We start from the raw sequence: 22,482 nt of genomic DNA, 5'->3' as shown, positions 1-22,482 counted from the left end.
GAACATACTGAAAAAGCTGGGCCAGTAAATTTATTGCAGGGCCACTAGATCTGCCATTTCACTGGCCCGCAGGGCCAGTAGAAAACTGAAACCTAAGTCTGCCCCTGTGAATAAGCCTTCAAGGACTTTACTGCCAGAAACAAAATGCTAAGTTTACAAACTTCACTTACAATGCTGGTAGGCAGTAAGCACACATCTTTTAAATGACCCCATAGAACATCAATAAGCATACAATATTGATTCACCTTTCCCCACTTCACTTCACTAAACTTGTTACACATGCTTTCACCAACTCCACTAACATAAAAAAAACTTGTAGAAATGCTGCTTTTTCCTACCGTGTATCATACATTTATCAATAAGGCACGTTATAATGGCATGCATATGATAAAAACTGTTCAAATAACCCCAATAATTAAGGTAAGATTTGAGAAACAGGTGTACTAACAGATATGAGTATCCAGCATCATTGTTTTACAAGGTAAAAGACATCAATTTAAAGGAGAACTTCATTCATCATCACATTAACTTTCATATGTTACATATATCTTTTTATCATGTACAACTTCAGTGATTCGAAAGTGTTGAATAATAGAAAAAAAATAATTGAAATATTTAGCTCTCTCCCTGTAACATGTAAAATTCCCACTGTGAAGAGCTCAATCGCTGGCAGTACTGATGGGACATAAGCATATTATTATGGGACACATTGGCCAGGGATGCAAGTGGGTAATTGCTAGATTTCCTGAAAATCGAAATGGCCCTAGGCCAGATAGCTGAGCGCTTGTGCACGGAATCGAACATTTGTGGGAGGTTTACTAGGGAATGAGCTAGGGTGTATCACCACCTCCCTAAAAAAATGCTTTTGTTCTTTTTATGATGAAATATCATCATCCAATTTAAAATTCCAGAATTTTTTTAATTTTCGGAAATCTGGAAATTTTCAGACAACTTGCATCCCACATTGGGAGTCAGTGAGTTGAATTTCTCACCTGCCAAAGAAGAAAGCATTTGCTTTGCATAGAGTAGCTTGCAATGAAGCTCAATGCTGTCACGGAATATGTTTCAAAACCCAATATGCCGCTGCTTATTTGCCGATGACTATTTAGTTATCTCAAAACGAGGTTCTACCCGCACAGTGTGTGAGTACACCTGTCAAAAGCATGCTTTAATTACCGCATACACTATGCAAAAAGCCTTCTAGTGCATTGCTATAAAAGCATGAGAAACAAAAATGCACATTTTGCACATGCGTTTGCAAAGGGCGAATAGGATGAAAAATATGAAAGCTAATGTGATGATCGATGAATACTTCAAGCTTGACAGACTAAAGTGATATTAAGAACTCAAATGAAATACTACCACAGTGGCACTTTCAACAATAGACTATATATAAAAATAGAAACCCATATACCTACAAATATCTCATTTAAATAAAACCTAATCTACAAAATTGCTGACTCTCATCAAAGCTCATCCTTTGGTGTGATGAGATTGAGTTCCTTATTGCGTACTGGTTTGTATTTCTGAAGCTTGGCGTACTCCTTGAGCAGTTTCTTCCAATAACACTCAACTGTCTCCATGCGTAGATGGTTCCAGATGAAGTCACGGCCCCTGAAAATAAAACAAGAATTCACCAATGTTTATATTTGCTTCAATATGTCATTTTACCAGTGTGAAAATGCATTCAAATGGACATACCCACTTTAAAGTTTGTTCGGTTTATATAAGGCGGAAAAAATAAGACTCATAACATCGTGTATTGATATAGAACGGCATGCACGCAGTTGGGCGCAATGCTTTCGCTAATTGTGTGTTGCGTAATGCGTGACTGGCGCACGCTTATGTGAATTTACGTGAGCGTGAGTTGGGACTTAATTGAATTTCACGAAGGCAGTAACAAAAGCCAAATAATTTCCGCCTTATATAAACCAAACAAACTTTTGTAACTTTTACAGCTGTCACTTTCAATTCATAAAATTTGATATTAATTTATGAAAAGAAAAAAGTATGTAATTACTTGCTTTATTAAAAATCACAAAAAGTTGCATCATTATTCAATTTGAAAGCAGACTAACAATTAAAAGGGTTATGCAAAACAAAAAATAAGTGAAATTCACTCCTTTTAAGGTCATTCATTTTGTGTGTAGAGCCTCAACCTGATAGCAACATGTATGGGGAGTCGAAAACAATTATGCAACATTAATTGTCCACTGCTATTTAAAACTTGCATTCATGCTGTTGGCGGAAGTGTGCAAGGAGTGAACACACTACAGCAGAAATAGTCACACCTTGCATAGTACAATACACAGTTAATCCATAAGGCCTCAGCACACTCTGTACATTGTAAGAATATAATATTACCTGTCAGCTATCTCCTTGGCCACTTTATCATTAGCCATGGCGAATTCAATGAGCTCTCTGAAAATACAAATGCAAATGAGGCATATTACTTTAGTGAAAACATCATGGAAAGTCAATATAATAACATCATTTAAGGGTCGTCTTTTGGGCCTCATAACTTCTAAATTGTTGGTCTAAAGTATATAAAAGTATACATATTTAGAATGGAAATTTTAAATTTAGTTCAAATTAAGTTGAGCAAAGATGCTCAGTTTGGGAGAAAATAATAAAAACATTTCAGTTACCGTAACAAAAACTTTTTAAAAACTATATATAAATATTTAGGATGTACATGTAAAGTAAATAATTTATTGCATGTACTTCCATGCCAACATTTTTGTGTAAACTCTGCTGCTGTTGGTACATCACTAGGAATGATGCAATGCCACCCATTGAGAACGCCCATGCTAAAAGACTTCTGAGAACGGTGGTATCAGGAAATACACAATATAAATAGGTGCTTCAAATGTATTACTAACCTGACATTGTGAAGATCCTTGGGCGCAGGTATATAATGCACCCATGGTTTCAATGCTGGATAAAAGAATTCTATCCACTCATCTCCTACATGAAATACAAGGGAATTACACAGGAACAGGTGCTTCAAACGGAAACTAGCGGCAACACCACGGAAATTGAACAGGTACCTATAAAAATATACAGATAAGCATGAAATTGAGTTTTTACCTTTGAAATAGATTATATTACTGTTTTAGATTAGATTCTACATGCTCCCTAAAGTTCATAAGAAAGAAAATCCTGGTTGTCCCATCATAAGCTGATGTCCTACAACCCAGATATCCCATTTTGTGTTATTTCAGTTCCGCCCTCTGCTGGAGTCTTTACCTCCTTACATCCAAGACACTACCCAGTTTATCAACCACTTGAACATGATAGCAAGTCCCTTCTCTCATACAAACCATAGCTCTTCAAACGGTGAGTTATTTCCCACAACAGCAAGAATGAACTGCAAATCCACTTGGATCATATTCCTCAACAAATGCAAACTTCAAAACATCAGCAAAACTATCACGCAACTCGATACTTGGTACATTAACCTGAAGTCAGACATCAAAAATGCTATAACAGAAACTGCCTATTGTCATCATTTCAATTCAAATGACCATTCCATCTCCAATATCTCCTTAATGGGGATTGGAATGATTAACAAATACCAGGAGGATAATAATCTTGAAACTTGAATCACTTTTTGGATAGCCAAACTTTGCACTCTCAAACAATATGCCATCAACGGTTAACTTTTAGACTTTATTTTCCCACCGATTTTTCATCTTATCCCGGCTGCCTCATTATGCCAGTTACCATCACTTATATTACTGCTTTACACAACTTTTGACCTTTGCGACCGATCCCTTGATTCAATCATTCATTTTGCATCAGTTAATTTCATCAGCCTTTTTTCTCTGCACTTTAAGGGGTAAGTTAAGATTTTCTCAAATGTTTTAAAAACCTAGGCTGCTCCATTAGCAACTTGTTTTTATTCCTAGTCTCAGTTCCTTGTTGAATGTTCAATAGTTACTAAAATCTAATGAACAATTGAACTTGCATAATATAACTATATAATATTGTTTTAAAGCTTTGAATAAGTTATGTTTGACTCAAACATAGGACAAGACAATTTAACAACCAATTATTTCTTCTCAAAAAAATCTGCAAACACAACTCGCTGTTGTCATATTGCCTTATAATGAAAACATACAACACATTTTCTGTCTATCTGTCTGTCTTTCCCTCGTTCTCAATACCATATTCATATTAATTTAACCTACTTGTATTTGCAGTGTTCTTCTAGAGTTACTTCTTTAGCTGGTTCTCTAAACAATGTATCCTATAAGAGAGAATAGTAAAGCAAAATACATCAGAGAGAACAGTAAAGCAAAACATGCATATATGTTATGTATACTACATGTATTTGTAGTAGGAATGGGCTATTCCAGTTGAATTCCATATACCTAGAAAACATAACCTTAATCTCCCATACAGAGGTTGTACTTGTAGTTTTCAAATGGCATCACACATTCATGTATCCCTAATTGAAATTCACACTCCCTGTGTGGGAGATTAAGGTCATATCTTTCATACGAGTATATAGATTTCAACTGGAATAGCTTAATGGTCTCTACAGAGCTAACAATATACTCATCAGAGGGAAACCTTAAGGGCAGAATAAGGGGAGACACATTCGTCCACGCCCGAATTTGAGATTTCTTGATACTAACGAACACTAAGATGTATTCGTTCACTTGAAACTGATCAAATACAACTTGTTAATATTTCCTCCCATTTTTGCTTGATTTAAAAATGATTATTTCACTCTTTTGAACTCTAAAAATTCACAAGATTACATGGTTGTAATTTCAATGCACATTGCCAAAATGCAACTGAAATCATCCATAGTTTACTACAATACAAGGTCTTTGCAGCAAAAGGCTTATTTATCAATACTGGCATAATATTTGTTTACAATAAACACATTGTCTGTCACATGCTCAATATTAAGAAGAATTTGTTTTGATTAATTAGAACAAAATGAGGTGTTCTTTCAGTTTGTGAATACTACAAAAATGATTCCAAAAACAAACAAATTTGATTGAGGAAAAGTGGGATGGATTACTTTTTAAGAACAAGAATCTGAAGTAAAGAATGAAAATATAATATCCCTAAACTTACAGCCTCTGATCTCCAAGCCTGGTTTTTAGTATATTGTGCATCAACTAAATCAGGTTCATCACGAGATAGTAGAATTAGAGGGTCACGCTCAGCACTGGTTCTTGAGCCCCTGAAGAATGTTAGACTCTCCTTCTTGTCCCAAGGCAATTTCTTGGCTTCCCTAAATATTAAAAAAACCAAAAAAAAAAACCATTCAAAACAAGAAAAGATATGAACATAAACTAAATAACAACAATAACCTAAAGAAACAAACATCCATTAATACACCCGTAATTGTTGAAGCATAGTTTTTAATGTGCCTCATCATCATCATCAGTCGGCTGCGGAACAGTATCTCCCAGGAGGTGCTGGACATACTGTAAGTACAGTGTGCGCGGCCGTCCCGGTTTCCTCTTCCCATGTGGTGGAATATAAAGTGCATATTCTTTCACAGGCTTGCCATCTTCAAGACGCAGTATATGGCCGAGAAATTTAAGTTGATGAATCTTGACTCTGGCAACCAGTGGAGTGGTGTTGGTCAGGTTGTAGATGGTTTCGTTTGGAATCTGATCCACACGCTTGATGTTTAACATGACTCTGTAGCAAGATGTTGCAAATGCATTGATCTTGTTTTCCATGTCCGGGTCCTTGGTAATTACCCATGACTCGCACCCGTACAGAAAGACAGTAACACACGTTGTCTGAAACAGCTTGATTTTTGTTTCGATTGTGCCTTCTGGGGATCTATTGTTGACAGCTGAGATAGATGGATACCAACAAGCATGGACAACTGTATTTTCCTATGTGTCAGTTGTCCTGACAGTGTCTACAAAACCACACACACTCCCCCACACACATTTGCAATCGTGTAGACACTGTTAGAATGTACTACAATAACAATTATTTTGAAACATGCTCATGGCATAATGGTCATATTTCTTGTCAATGATGCCAGACCATAGTCCTAGAAATAACACATCACAGACGACATGCATATAATGCTAGATAGAAGTAGATACTTATACTTACTTATCTAGAGAATCCCTAAAGAGATCCCATCTTCCTAAGCCTGTAGGAAATATTGGCCATACTGCAGGTCCACCTTCCCAGAAGGTCCATGCAGGATAAGTGATATCATAATGCTGTCCCTCTACCTAATGCATTGCAATGTATAAATCAGATTTATCAGTTTATGGAGTGAATTTGATGACTAGCATAAAAATAAGTGAAGACTGTACCAATTTTCAACCTGATGTGGCAGTGACTCAGTGCGTATTTAATTGAGCACAGCTTTAAATCACTAGCATTCAGTCTAAGCGCTGACGTACACACACAAGACGCCGCATAGATGCGCACCACGAAACAGCTACCTCAACGCCTTGACGTCACTGCCACATCAGGGTGAAAAATGATATAGCATGAACACTCAATCATATGGAATCTTTCTCGTTTACCCCTATAATAGTTGGTATTGATTTTGTGAAAAGAGTGCTTTCTTTCCTTTTAATATACCACAGTTGCTAGTAAACAACAGTACAGTGACACTGAAAACTGAACACATGCCAACTGCATCAAGTAAAGAATGGCATTCATATATTTCACAATGTTTTCTGATACATTGGTAAAAGCAGCCGAGAATTGAGCTCTTCTACCGCAATGTTCTAACAAAGTATTCAATTTAAATGTATAGTTCAATTATAATTTCAAGTCTTTATTTGGTCTGCATTATATGCTAACTTCACACTATGGGGGTGTGGTGGGGGCAAAAAGGTCTGCATTTGGAAAATCTGGCTACAGCCTGTAGTACAGGCCAATCATTGTGAATATATAGGGAGCAAATCAAAAATGTGCAAAAATTAACATTATCAGAACTTTGCAAAATAGTATGCCAGGGATTTAATAATTTTAGCAATAGTACTCTTGGTTATCAGACAAGATGATATTAAAGGTGAACCTCATTGAAAATAAAGTTATATATCAATGGAAAGCTTATGATGTCAGGAAGCAGAAAAGAATATTTTTTATTTGCATAGCGTACCAGGCTAGACATAATCTCCATGCAAAGATTGGATTTTGGCACCCCTAAATTACAAAACGAAATCGTTCAAATTGGGCGCTTTCGTTGATGACGTCAGCCCAGGGACACACAGTTACTTCGGGTTTGATTGTAAACACAATGTCCGTGTATTACTGTGGCATGCATCGGGCCAATGCACGAATTCAGTCATTGTCAACTTACTTTACATGAAAAATATCTTCAATAAAATAAGAATAATATGAAGGAAATATCATGATCAAATTAAGAATGAAGTTCCTGAATAAAGTGTGTGGATTTAAAAATGGGAAAAGTGCTGGCGGGTGATTTGGGATAGGCCAAGCCATCCACGATATGCATAGGGAATATTACAGTAAAGCACGAAGAGCGAAGATTAGCGAAGAACCGGAATGAAAACAGATTACAAAAAATAACTGCTAGTGCTACCAGTTCAGATCGTCACACCAAGTTGAGATGAACTTATCACAATGAGAAAATGAAGGAATAGAATAAGGTACATGTACAGGATTTTTCAATTATTTTCTTAGCTTTACAACCGGTCATGTATGATAGGCGAACTCGTATATAGATACATACGGGATGAGCTCAGTGACTGACTGAGTCTCACTACGCCGAGTGTTCATTATCCGCGACTGTACTGTACTTGCAGACAAAATGACCAATTTGATATTCACATTCTGATATTTCCAACTTATTGCTACTTCATCAGCAAAATTTATTCCTGTAAATGTTCCAAATATAAGGGAATGAGTGATCAAATTTGCTGAAACACCCATGAAACACAGAGGACGAAGCCCAAGCGAGTCACTGTTTGTGCATATCCGTCCCTGCACTTCAGCAGCAATTTACGCATCGTGTTCGGTAATCCATAAAACATGAATGTTTCACTTTTTCAGTACCGTACACTGATTGTACTATCATTAAAGAATCATGACACAAGTGACAATATTTTAATTTTATTCAGATTTCAGAATTCCATCAAATAACGGTCTACTAAGCCTAAATTGTATTTATTTTATAATAAAGTATCTGCCCGAGTATCTGTTTCTTTCAATCGCGATTGTGTGGAAAAATGTATTCCCTAATACGCTAAATATGAAAACCTTTATATGGGCTGGATTTGATGAAATCGGCGGTTTTTTATTAATTTTTGGATTACTGCAAGACGATATTTTTTTAATCAGACATTTTACAATGAATCAAGAATATATAGGTAATGTCACAAACAAGTATTTAATTTGTTATTCGATCATGTTTATTCAGTCCATGACATCGGTAGCAGCAAGCATTTGCGCATGGGATTGATCCCAGCGCGAAATTCAAACTCAATTACCCAGTTATACCCAGCCAGTTATGACTAATTTTGTCAAAAATTTACGGAAAATTTATGTGTTGACAATAATTCTATTATTTCTAATATATATAGAAGGAACCAGCAACTTGAAGATTCCTCTAATTTCAAGCTTTATTTTGAAAATCAGACTTGCCGGGCAGCTTGCAAAGTACAGGAAGCAAGTCTTGTTTTACGCTTCCGAGTAAGATCACGTGACTGCGAACACTGAGCTTACGTCACGGGCATTTTCAAGGTCATAGACGATTGATTTGGGTGCTTTTTGGGGCGCCTTAAAAAAGACCAAAAATTCAATCATTTTTTTAATTTTTCAGCTTTATTGGCCATCAAAAAAATCGGAAAAAATAATTTTTAATATCCTGACATCATAAGCTTTCCATTGATATATAACTTTATTTTCAATGAGGTTCACCTTTAAATATATTTTTGGTCAATTCCAGCGAAAGCGGGACAAAATTCTCTCTATGTTAACCTTCCACTTTAAAATGTCATTAATAAAGGAAATCACGTTATTGATGGAGCATATCATGTCAAGTCCCATGTGCTCTCTTTGTGCATATAGGCCTTTACTAGCAAGTCATACCAGGGGACAAGTTATGATGGATTAAATGAATTGGCGTTACCCACTTAATTCAAAGATAAAGCACCATATATGTCATTGAATGTCCTTCAATCAAAATGAAATTATTACCGTTAGAAAGCGTTTGCATGATCTCTCATCATATGTAAAACGATTGAATTCCACCAAAGTTTATGGACTCTAGAGGCCATTAAGTCAATTTGGCTAATAATTTTGTTACCCGCGTATCAAAAATAAAATGATCGTTCTGAAAATGTTAAGTGAATATGCCATAAATGACTATATCATGAAACGAAGTTTCGTTCTATAACTCTGAGGTCCAAGTGATTATTTTATGCAAATCGTTTTACCCATAAAATTCCATAAAATCAAATTTGACGTTACCCACGTATCAACTGTTACCCACGAGTCCAGCAAATATAATTGCCATAACTTAAATTAACATTTAATGACTTTGGACACTGAATTTAGTTTGACAAGCACTTAAAATTGTAAATCGTAAAAATAAGTTCACCGCTTTAAAAAAGAATCTACGACGGTTTAAACTTTTGTTACCCAAGAATCCCGAATAGATGCTAACCTTGAAAAACAAGGAGATTGTTTATTTTAAGTTTAAATCAGCACATATTCAAGCCATGGGTATGCTATAATTTTTACAGTACTCACAGTTTATGCACCTAAGAAACGCATAAACCCCAAAGCGGTACTATAGTACTTATAGCTTTACCCACAATTCGGCTTTACCCACTAATCCAAGGATTTACTCAGTAAATTATATGTTTCTTATGCATCTTAACATTTTGAAAACATGCGAAATAGGTTCCAAAACAGTCCTGTTTAATAGCGTCCTCTTGAATGTATACTGAAGCTGTACCATGAAGTTTTGATTGATTATCCTAAATTACCATTTTTTGGGTAAATGCAATTGGTTAGAGAAACGGGAATCATTGAAACACAATGGAGGAATAACCGCATGATGGTTTCCAACCTTCTGTAATATTTCTATTTTGCCACTTACCAATACATACCTTCAAATATGTGTTACCCACGTAACATTTTGGTTACTCACGAATCCCTACTTAAATTATAGTTAACAATGTATTGATAGTGTTTTAGTTAATAGGAACTGTCAAACACGAGTTAATAGAATATTGCTGCATGAAAATATGGAATGATTTTACTAAAATAATAATATAAAACTGTTTGCTCTGTCTATTTGAATTTGGCAACTTCATTATTCTCAAAATTTGTATACCCAAAATGCCATAATGATCCATTCTAAATATTCCATGTAGTTTGTATTTTGATTAAAATTCATTTTAGTGCCATTGCAGCCTGAATTATTGACATACGGAAAAGTATTTTTTATTTTTATTTAAAAAAATGAATAGGAATTGCTATTTTCCAGACGCTGGTACCCACGAATCCATCCGAGATCCTCATCCTGCGACGAGATACAAAATTTAACTTTATATTTATATGAAGCATTTATTCTAATCTTTCGAAATAATACAGTAATGTTAAATGACAGCCACTTTGGAAAGAGTTCAAGAATTGACACAATTTTAACTGTACACCTGGTTCTTTCTTGAAATTTGTAATAACCAAAATATTTCTTTGTAGATATATGTAATAAAATTCTATTTTACGTTCAAAGTCTTCACCGATTTCTAGTGTATATGAGTCACACATAAAATATTGAAAGATATTAAAGAAAGTGAAATTTTATGGCGTACAACAGGTGAAAAAGGCTTGAATTGTGGGTAACATGCATATGCGCATTTAACACTTTATTTGGTCTAGGAAGAAAAGTTATTTTTCAATCCAATGGCACTTCCACCTGATGATTCACTAGATATGATAGTCTCATTTGATAAGTCTAGAATTGAAAAGGAAAACATTTTCAAAGTGGCCCCCAGAGAGAATTTTGTCCCGCTTTGGTTGGAATTGACCATATACATCAAAATTGGTGGCTCCTTAAGGGATCTAAAATGAGCGTTTATTGCGTTTCGACAGTATTTTTTGTGGGACATGAGAGCACCTCAGACCTATCGAATTGCATTCTGAATCTGAAGCATGTCTTTCTGATATCAAATAATTTTCATTTTTGAAAATCACAATATAATACAAATTTAATGACAAATTATAAAAATTTGATGATTTTCAAATTTTTGATATATAACAGTCCTCGAAGTAAATTATATAAATCTAATGATATATTCTTAAAGTGTATGTAGCAGGGAGGAAAAGCTGACGGTCAATTGAAAATTTTGACCTTTCATATTGAAGATATGGATTTTTTCCCAAAAAGACCTAATTTTTTTTTGGTGTTTTGGGAAAAAAATCCATATCTTCAATACTGAAAAGGTCAAAATTTTCAATTGATCGTCGGCTTTTCATCCCACCTACATACACTTTAAGTATAAATCATCAGATTTATAAAGTTTACTTCAAGTACTGTTAAATATCAAAAATATCAATTTTAATGGTTTGCCATAAAATGTGTATTAAATTGCTAATTTCAAAAATCAAAATTATTTGATATCAGAATGACATTCTTCGTATTCAGAATGCAATTCGATATGTCTGATGTGCTCTAATGTCCCAAAATAAATACTGTCCAAACGCTCATACCCCAGCCCTTAATTTGGCCTGTTTGGATCATATCCTGTTACATCTACCTTGCTGAATGATAAAACTGGCACTGGTTCCTGGAATGTAGGACTTTGTGGCCAATCCCTATTATTCAGTACAAATTCCATGTCAGGCAGTTTTTTGATAATATTAAGAATGAAATGTTCCACTCCTTGACATCTGAAATGGGGAAAACAAAGTAAAAATCAACAAATGAGAACAATAATATTTTAATGTAAAAAGAATATGATATAAGGGATTCAAGGCTTATCAATATATATCAGGTATATTGAAGTAGCATTCTAGTATGGTTTCTCATCCAGAGGGGTCCGTGACAGGCTGGTCAATTGTACGCAGTGGCCAACCAAGCATAAGCTTAAGCAACATTATCTGATTAATGATGTCACAAGGGGAATGTCGCCAATACCTCAGTGTTTGAAATGTGGTCTTGTCAGCTGACATTTAACACCCAAAACAACAACTGTGTGTAGCATCCATTGATTAAATCCTCTATTTGTTTTAGTATGGTTAACATTTCTGAATTATATAATGGACAACATAATGTTTTCAATACAGGCCATGAAGAAACTGATCTTTCTCATTGTCAGATATCCAGATTATTAAGAGATTTTGCTACAATAAAATGAAAGACAATTATAATTTTGTGATCTGGGGTGGATTACACTAACAACTTACCTAGCTGGGAACATACATGACTTGCTTCTGTAGAGTTTATGGTTGATGATTTGATAGTGGGCACCAAGCTTTCTATCCACGGCTTCCTTAACATTCGCTTCGGTAATACCACCTTTCAGCCTCCAAACCTCCAGGTCCTTGTCTATGAGACTAAATGAACATTAAATTGCATAAGCTCAGTGAAAATACAAAGGAATTCTTATAACTAAATGATGTGTGATGTTTAATGTGATTCTGTTTGGCCAACATACAAAGTGAAAGTTTTTAAGTTTTTTTTTAAAGTTTTTTTTTCGGATTTGTAGTGTCTCTGGACCTAGACCTAAATGCTAGGATCATACATGGTTGACCTAAAAATTAAAAAAATTAAAAAAATTTGCACAATGTTTGTTTTTAATAAGAAAATTGATATTTCGTGATAAATGGGGGACGTTTATTTCCTGGAACCCTAAACCAGGCGTCCTCTACCCATCAAAAAAAAAATAAAATAAAAACAAATGCAATTGTTTTTTGTTGTTGCAATTTCGGGTACCCTGTTACCCCGCCCGAAAAACGCGCCGGGTACCCGGGCACAAAATTACCCAAAAATCACACCCCTAAACTCCACAACTGTTGTCTGTGCTGAAATAAAATTTCCAGTGCAGTAGTCGTAGTCCTTGCCCCTATAATATACATATCTTACTCGTTACCAATGCGCTATAATTTTTGAGAAAAATGCAAAAATAGGCACAAAATTGGGCAGGGGTGCAGTACTCCCTTAATAGAAAACTAAAATCTGTACTGAAATCAATTTTGGTATTGCTACTCTCAAAATAATTATGCCTGTGGGTTTTTTGTTTTATCAATCTGCACACTTACTCTTTATGACAAGCACAATCATCGTCTTCAGGGCATTCTTTGTATTCTTGCATGGCAGATTCTATTTGATCTAAATAAGGCTTCCATCTTTCATCTGGAAAAACAAAACAAAATGAGAAAAATGTATTATAAGACATAAATGTAATAAGTATTACTTATAATAAGTCAGAAATAAAGAAACTGGTCCGTCTCTCTGATACCTGTCAATCAAACTCCCCATAGCATGTGATTGGTTATAGCATGTGAAAGCAAGGGCTTAGGCAGCCAGCCATGTAGGGAGTGTTTTACATACCCAAATTTGTAAATACATACCCAGTTTGTGCCCACATGGCCGATACTTTGTACACAAATCTTGAATTTACATACCAAACCTTCAAATCCTGCCTAAGACCCTGTGTGAAAAGGAGGTTGATTGAAGTTGGTGCCTTAATCAAGGCTATAGCAATAGCTATAAACCCCCGGAAGGGGCAGAGGGTCTGCTGGCTTATGTTTACAGGATTAAAGTTTGGTGAAAAATAATGAGCACTTGTCAAATCCTATCTAAGACCCGGGGGAGGGGGGCAACCTTTTTTGCAGCAAACTTTTTTTAGGCCAAAGCACAATTATTGGGTATATTTGATATTACAAATGTAGTGCTTACCTGTGCTGGCCTTGCATTTTCCCGAGTAGGATAGAGTAAGCGTGGTGTCAGAACATGCTGCCCTTGCCAATTCACATGGGTTCCCATATGTCACTCCATTAGAGCCACACTGGGGATTCCACTCTGCTGTACAAAAATCTATGGGACAATCTGGAAAAGGATAAAACATATTTTTGCCTGTTTTAGCATGTAACCTTTTTGGTCATCATTGATAAATGATTTGAATCATTTTGATCATCATTGAGTTTAATCCAAGACATCCTAAACAAAATACAAGAAAGTTAAACACCTGACTCAAATGATACGTTGACGAATTGTTAGCATGGTTAATCCCTTAAAAATAAGCACACTTTGCTCTGAATATATAGCAAATTCATCAAAGTAAATTTCGGTAACATTAAACTTTACAAAGAATTGTTTTAATGTGTTTGAAACTTGATGACGATAAAGTGACATTGAAGTAGAACAGGGTTTCTATGATCTTTCTCTATCCACACAGTAACTATTGTGTCATCGTGGATAGTCCTATTAGTAGATACATTTCTCAAATCTCGATCAAACAAAACGTGGCACTAGCATCTTTGATGAAGAAAATTCATTTTCAGAAAGAGTAAATTAACAGGCAGTGATGCAAAATGATCCATCTTATATCGTACTTTGGAGATGGGCTGGGCATGTCATTATCACTCAATCTATATAATGGACATGATTTTGAAGCTTATGACTAAAACTAGTTAAGCGAGTTAATGCTTCCATTCGTATTTTCCTGCATAATCCTCTCAGCTTGTAGAGTACATTTTATCTTCATCTGGTTTATCAACGCATTGGAAGTGTACTTCGCTTCTGTTTCAGTCCTTTTTGCCCATAATTTCTCTACTTCAGTGCTTGCCATTTATTTATTTATTTATTTATTTATTTCTTATTTAACCATTAACGCTATTAGTGTCAAAAAGTGGCTGAAAAGACCAAAAAATTGACCATTTTGCCGAAAAGTAATGGGGGTACATTCTGCCTCCAGAAGATATGATGCATGGAACAAGTACAAAGCAATTGAGTCAATCAATATCACTCAACTTGGGATAATGGGATTCTTTTGTGCTTTATGAATGCATCATGTCTCCTGGAGGCAGATTTGAACTAATGACCTTTTGTGAAATCACCTTATGAGGTAGGGTATATAAACAGTTCTGATTCTGGTAAGCTGACGTCATGCTTGAAGTATATATTAAATTCAACTTGACCAATGAACTTGCATGTGCAGAAAAAAAACTATGAATTGGAAAATGTATGAGAGGCCTAATATTAGTTTTCTTCAATATCATCATTATTTCATATTAAATAAGTTACATTATAATTTTATTTTGCTGGATTTTATTTTAACCAACTACACTGAATTTGTTGGCACTGGGTTAATTTTTATCAAAAATTTCTTGATTTCAATATCATCATTATTTTATAATAAAGTTCTGCAACAAACTTTAAAATAATTAATGTTAAGTTTGTAATTAAATTAATTATCGTCTACATCTACCTGTTGTACCTTTTTTGACTCATCATACTGAAAGGTATTTTTAATTTAATACCGTAACAAAGAAAAACTTTGTTATTGTATAAATTAAAATCATATCACATTTTTTTTCCGATAAAATCATAAATTTCAACATCAAAGGCAAAGGACAAACATGAGAAAGTAGGCCTATTATTTTCATCAATAATTTAACTTTTAGGAAACAGCCCGGGGAAACATTTTTCATTGCCATGGCATTGGCATTGCTTGCTTGGGAAACATCCCCGGGGAAACATCAATAGGGTTGTAAAGGGGTGGAAAGTTTCCGGGAATTTTGGAAAGTTTCCCGGAAAGTTTCCGGGAATTGTGAAGGGCCCGGGAATATTGGGAATTTTGGGTATTTTCAATTATTGGCTTTTATTATGTTTTTAACTTGTATTTTAATATTTAATCATTCAGAAAGTAAATTGAATGCAAATTAAATCTTTTCACAACATACATATGATGTTTACAACCAGATAAGCGCTACCAATGAAGAATAGGTCTTGTAATATGTTCTTTTACCACAGATTTTCAGTTTTTAAAAAAATGACAAAGATTTTTTATGTGGGATTTTCCAAGTCCAGCATCTTGCATATGTTGCATATTTTGGGGAATTTCCAATTACCATTATAATAGTTCATTGCTATTTCTTAACCAAAAATGTATGCAGTTGGGATTTTTCAATAGCTTTGAGTCACTGAGACAAACATTCCTATTTATTTTGCCTTTAGAATATGGGAGTCATTTTGATTGACGATGTAACTTGCCATGTCATATAATTGACTTCCTCAATCAAACCTCTTCAAATTGCTATATGAAAATGGAAAATTTTCTTATCATTTTCAGAAATCATTTGTTAAATACTTTAAGGGGGTACTACACCCCTGCCCAATTTTGTGCCTAATTTTGCATTTTTCTCAAAAATGATAGCGCATTGGTGACAAGTAAGGTATGTATATTATAGGGGCAAGGACTACAACTGCTGCACTGGAAATTTTATTTCAGCACAGACAACAGTTGTGGAATTACAGTCAAAAATGAGGGAAAACCAATATTTGATCAATAAATCAATAACTACTTGCCTTGAGTTGCTGAATTTTCAGTGCAGTAGTTGTAGTCCTTGCCCCTATAATATACATATCTTACTTACCACCAATGCGCTATAATTTTTGAGAAAAATGCAAAAATAGGCAAAAAAAATGGCCAGGGGTGTAGTACCCCCTTAACAGCACAAGTGATACTATACTTCTGAAATAATGAAAATGAAAAATGCTGTAAAATTTATGTTTTGCATACTGCAGTTACTGTCCGTTTTCCTATACACAATACACAGTGCTCTCACCATTGACGCGCGACCTTTACAAATAGTGTATGAAGAAGTATATTGCATTTGCCTAGTTAACATCACTCTGTGAAAAATAACCGGCCAATATTTTTACTATTCTCCAAACTTCTAGCAAATATATTTCTCTAACATGACCTAAAATTACAGCTAGGTTAGATGTTCAGAAGGGGTCGCACTTTAAGTAGAATATGAGTGAGGGCAAAGCATAGCTAGCTCATAGCTAGCCAACTCCCCGTGTTAATTGAATGGAGATTTGACCGAAAATATTGAGCTATATTGGTAACGGACCGCTCCGTTCTGAAGGATGCCACAAAAAAACGGTACCAGCTACATTTAAACTATTCTATGAAATTCTAGAAAATATAGTTTTGTAACATGTCCTAAATTTTTAGCTAATTTAGGTGTTTGGAGAGGGTCGCACTTTTGTGTTTTAGGAAGGATATGTAAACGACAGATAACACCAAAAATATGAAGAAATTATTTCCAAACCGTGTTAAGTCAACAATCATTATGTTGCTCATTTTCAAGAATGCTGGTTAACAAAAAGCAGGGCATTGTCTCATTTCGTGAACAAAGGTGCACATACCATTGTTTCCTTCCGTTTGGTTACCCAACTGAAGCTGTAATACCAGCTTTATTGCGATATCGCACATTGAAAACAGACACATGTGCACAACCAGAGAAGATCCGATTTAATCAGTTGAGCTGTTTCAATGAGTGTTATCTTGGAGGTTTAATAGCTTTTAATGGGGTTTAAGTCCTGCAAAGGTCGAGATGAATTCTACTGTACACATGACTGCATCATGGGCATTGAAACATAATTGGTGATTATGAAAAATAATTGGTGATTATGAAAAAGAATTGGTGATTATTTGCATTTTAATTTTCAAAGGTCCAACCAAACGCAAAAAAAATGTGCTTATGTAGGCCTACACCATGGTACATAGTACCCCGGGCATAGTACGTGTATTTTGGTACTGAACAGACGACGGTAACTTCCGGGCGTTAACTCATGCAAGATCTTTGTTGTATAGTTCACCTCAATATGAGCTACATGTAGAACCAGGCCCGTATGCAGGATATTTTTTGGGGGTGGGGTGCTGATTTTGAAAAAGTGGACCTTTTTTCCAAGGCGGGGGAGGTGCAATTTTGTGAAAAGTGAACTTTTCCCAAAAATTTTGGACTTTTTTGACTAAAAAAATTGCATATTTTGGGACTTTTTGTATACTTCTGCAAATTGGGGAGGGGTTGGTGTGGTCGCAACTCCTCTGCGTGCGGGCCTGTGTAGCACTGAATGAGAGTTTAAATTTAATATTCAAGATCACTTAGCTGGTAACAAAAATGTTAATAGTGCTAAAAGTATTCTATTACTAAATTAATAGAAAGCTTTATATATAAATAAGATTTAAGGTAATGATTACCCCTTCAGAGTTTGTGGTTATTGTTTCAAAACCCATTGTACTAGCTAGTGTAAGATGTTTTACAGAACAAAAACACAACGCAGTAAGATCTGGTCATGCTTGTTGTTTTCTGTTATAAAAATGGGTATTGATCATTCTTGAAGTTCTTTGTTTTGATTGTATGCTCTTATAAATTACTCCAATACCCTAATCTACACTGCAAAATTCCTGGCGGCAGAGTGACTACATCGCACTGGAACTCTGAAGTCACTACCGCCGTCACTCCAGAATAACCTACCCTATGGTGGCCGACAGAGTCACTACAGGAGAGTGACTACATCGGAAACAAGGCAGTAGGGTACTATGCAGCAGTGTCATCACGTAGTGACTACAACTGCTAGCCTCCGATGTGTTACCTGCTCGATGCCGCATCGGCGACTCATGATGTACACCACCGACTAGATTCTGACAGTGGTCCACATCTTGTAGTCACATCAAAGTGACTTCCGTATCCAGTGCCCCATGCGTCGCCTGCTCGGTGCCCAGACGGCGAACTTCAAGGTGACTACGCTGCCGAAAGGTCGTTGACCGAACCCTGTTATGAGTTCGAACACTCTGGGGGACGCAGCGATATCTACCAAATACGGCGCTGATGATGACAAATCGCGTATCATGCTTGTTTACTGCTTGTATATGTACGCTCATGAATGGAATGAGTTGGTTTTATAATTAATTGATTGATGCATGCTGTACAGTGTAGTGGGTCTGTGGTTCTACTGCCGTCTTTGGGTTTTTTTATCGTGCTTTTGCATTTATTTATTGTTCTCTTTTATAATATTTTAATTCTTTTCGTGCTGCCTGTTTAATAATCTCATCAACTGTGTGTGTTTTATTTGCAGTTCTTGTTCTTGGTTTATTTGTTTGTTTCATTTCAAACGTTTTTATTTTGTTTATTTGATTGCTTGTTTTCCCACAAAACTTATAGGCCTATCATTGCTTTGTTTACTTCAGTGGTTAGATGACATGTTTTGCTATCAAATTAGGCCTATTTTTTTCATATTTTGCATGATAACGTATAGGCCTATTGAAACTTTTTTTTATTTAAAACGAATTGTGTTTTTAAATGTTTTAAAAGATATATTAATTTTCAGCCGAAGTTCGTTAAGTATGCCTATTATAGGCCTAGCATTTTCAATTTATACATTTTGATTTGCCAAAACTTTACTTATTTTGAAGCAAGAATTTTTCTGTTATATTTAAAATTGATTTATAGGCCTAGCATGCATTTTGTTTTACTTCTTGTCACTTTCTTGAAAGGTCTACTGCAAATTTATACTTTTACTGCCGTAAGTTTATGCAACACTTTGGCTTGTGCTATTTTCTTTTCCGTTTTTCAAAATGGTGTTTTTATAGGCCTATTAGTTTGATTTGTTTTTCATGTTGATTTTTTTACGTTATCAAATTATGCCTATAAATCGGTGTCACATCAATATAGGCCTATTGCAGTGTTTGTTTGAAATTGTGTCTTATTTTTTATCACGCAAATATTAATGCTTGTAATGAATTATTATTGTTACAATTATTTATTTACTTTACACATTTAATATTTTAATTCATCAATAGGCCTACATGCTTCTATAATATTCCTACTTTTAACTTCTTTATTTGCAATTTTTGTCAAGTTGTTTTCTTTCGAAGTGTTTCTTTGTTTCTTCCTGTTTATTTATTTCTTAATTTTTTAATTATTTAGTTATTCAAATAACCACCAATTAACAAAAATGTATTTTATTCATCATATTAGTTTATTGAAATCATGTTCATTCCTTTTACTAACAAATTTATTTTATTCATCTAATATTTCCCTTAAGTCCAGTTTGCAATTTCCCCCTCCCTAATCCCCTAAAAAAAGCAAGAAATAAAGAATATTATTTGAATAAATCAAGAGAATATAAAAAATATGCCAATAAAAGCAAAACCGGCAACCCAAAACGCCGGTACTGAGCACCCAGGCCCAGTCGGCGTAGTCACACCGGTGTGACTCTCCTGCGAAGTCACCGGCGCCTTGAAGTCACTCTGTAGAAACCTAGGAGGCTGGCTACCCGGCTATTTCGGACCGGCGATATGGAAAACCGAGGTGTAGTTTCCGATGGAGTGACATTGATGTGACATCGGCGTCACACAGATGAGAATCTTGCAGTGTACACAGTAATCCCCCTGTTTAAACTTTGATTTTAGATTTGAATGAAAATTCCCGAAAGTTCCTGAATATTCCCAAAATTCCCGAAAATTCCCGTTAATTCCCAAAATTTCCAGTGGAAACTTTCCACTCCGAAAATTCCCGGAATTTTACAACCCTAAACATCAACCATTCAACTGGCATGCATGCATGACTGGACTGGAGTGAAGTCAATGCAATGCCAATGGAAGTAGGATGTCGAGGTGTATGGTCAGGATCGATTAGAAGATTATAATAATCCCTCTTAATCCAACGAGAACAACTGCGAGGTAGTGCTTCTTCCACCCCCTGACAACAACAGATTTAATATAACATGATTCGCCACTTGCACGGTTCCGCCATTATGCACTATATGCGGGAGAGCCTCGAACTGGCAGCATACATGAAAGGAAGAATTACGTAACCTTACACAGAATGTTATATGACTGGTTCAATTCCCATTCATGTATGCTGCCAGTTCGAGGCTCTCCCGCACATAGTGCATAATGGCGGAACCGTGCAAGTGGCGAATAAAGACACGTAAGCTTTACGAAGTTACGCATGCATGCATTTTGATTTTCATGTTCGTATTAACGAAAGTCGTGATCGTCGATCGTGTAGGCCCTAACATGTCTAAAAATATGAAATTAACAGAATAGATACTTGGGTCAACTAATGATCGGACCTGCAATACATACCTGTTCCTTCACAATTGATATGTGACCCTAAAAAGAGGAATAATGCGATGAAAATTGGCTGCCCAATCAATCGTTTTGCTGTCGTGGAGGCTGCCATTTTTTATTCGTCTTCTTCTCGTAATTTTGGAAATTCCTCCCTTTGTGTAGCAGCACCTCCATATTATCGGAGCAAGGGAGGTACCGTTCACAAACACTTGTTGGGGGGGGGGGGCTGATGCAAAAAGGGGGCCCTGAATTTTTTTTGACCCTCCTAAGGGGGGGCCTAAAAAAAATGACCACAAATTTTCCTGGAAAAATTAAGTTTATATGCTTTTCTATGGGGTTGACTCATAATTTTCATGTCAAAAAGGGGGGCCCTGAAATTTTTGAGGTCTGTAAAGGGGGGGCCCCGAAAAATTTTCGCGATGAAATTTTTTTTGCATCAGCCCCCCTTACAAGTCTTTGTGAACGGTCCCTAAAGTTTTCAAAACTCTCCCGCAACTTCAAAGTAGGCCTATTCAAAGGCTGTGCAATAACTTCCAACGCCGTGCTAAAAAAAATGCCCCCCTCACGGCCTGCCAACTAAAAATATTTGCCCCCTCCCCATTTGCCAACATGATTTTTGGGATCCCAATTTGCAAAATAGTCTAGATATTTAATAGCTTATATTTGTCCAGGGCTCTCACATCCCTGCTCCCAGCTACATGCACTTGAAGTAGGGCCTATTATTAGATTTTCAATATAATTATTTGCCATAAAATATGTATTATATCGCGAATTGCTAAATCTAAATTATTTGATACTTCAGAAGGGCATTCCTCGTATTGGTGTATCTGAATGTGGTCTCATGTTCCACAAAAATACTGTGAAAAGTTGCTATCCAACCCCTTAAAAAAACAAAGCTTGAAAAGGGTTAACTTAAACACACACAACAATTTCATTAGGCGTAAGCGTAGGTGCCGTAATAGCTTTGGACTTTATTTTCCACCCGAGGGTGAAAAATAAAGAAAATAATTAAATATACATTAGCTTTTGACTTTATTTTCCACCCGAGGGTGAAAAATAAAGAAAATAATTAAATATTCAAAGCTAAAACTACTCGGTGACGAGTTCGCCTAATGTATTGTTTGTTCATATAGGCCTACTTTGGGTTCATTTTACAACCGCATGCCGCATAACAGGCGAAAACTTTTTGCACAAGATTTGCAATTTAAAGAGAATGGGCCATTGCTCATTCTAAGGGAACGTTCATAAATACTTTGGTAGGGGGGGGCTGGAAAATTTTGATTTCGGTATGTCAAAACTTTTTGACCCCCTCTGTCTGTATGTTAAACTTTTAGAACCCCCCCTCTTTATGGACTGAAAACTTTTTTGCCCCCCCCCCCTTTTGTATACACCCAAACTTTTTACC

General features: G+C 35.6%; 1 protein-coding gene across 1 annotated transcript; it reads right to left on the bottom strand.

Annotated features, from left to right (window-relative positions):
• Nucleotides 1-113: 113 nt before the first annotated feature.
• Nucleotides 114-21,235, bottom strand: LOC140148460 (protein O-glucosyltransferase 1-like). Its single transcript, XM_072170415.1, has 10 exons — nt 21,093-21,235; nt 13,246-13,339; nt 12,391-12,540; nt 11,742-11,874; nt 6,103-6,227; nt 5,095-5,254; nt 4,194-4,252; nt 2,883-3,050; nt 2,365-2,421; nt 114-1,614 (listed from the first exon to the last, which is right to left on the bottom strand). Exons 1-10 carry the CDS (start codon nt 21,187-21,189, stop codon nt 1,467-1,469), a joined length of 1,191 nt encoding a protein of 396 aa, XP_072026516.1. The 5' UTR covers nt 21,190-21,235; the 3' UTR covers nt 114-1,466.
• Between the last annotated feature and the right edge of the window lie 1,247 nt (nt 21,236-22,482).

The sequence above is a fragment of the Amphiura filiformis genome, chromosome 3 (genome assembly GCF_039555335.1).
Source record: "Amphiura filiformis chromosome 3, Afil_fr2py, whole genome shotgun sequence".
Lineage (NCBI taxonomy): Eukaryota > Metazoa > Echinodermata > Ophiuroidea > Amphilepidida > Amphiuridae > Amphiura > Amphiura filiformis.
The sequence above is the reverse complement of the archived record's forward strand: the minus strand, read 5'-3'. Positions and strand labels throughout refer to the sequence as shown.

What these genes read in the sequence shown, in the direction of transcription:
- LOC140148460 (XM_072170415.1), bottom strand. Translation starts at nt 21,189, where the DNA reads ATGGCAGCCTCCACGACAGCAAAACGATTGATTGGGCAGCCAATTTTC. An exon ending in AGGCTTGGAGATCAGAGGCT is followed by an intron (nt 4,253 to 5,094) that starts GTAAGTTTAGGG and finishes TCTCTCTTATAG; the next exon opens with GATACATTGTTTAGAGAACC. An exon ending in GCCAAGGAGATAGCTGACAG is followed by an intron (nt 1,615 to 2,364) that starts GTAATATTATAT and finishes TTTTATTTTCAG; the next exon opens with GGGCCGTGACTTCATCTGGA.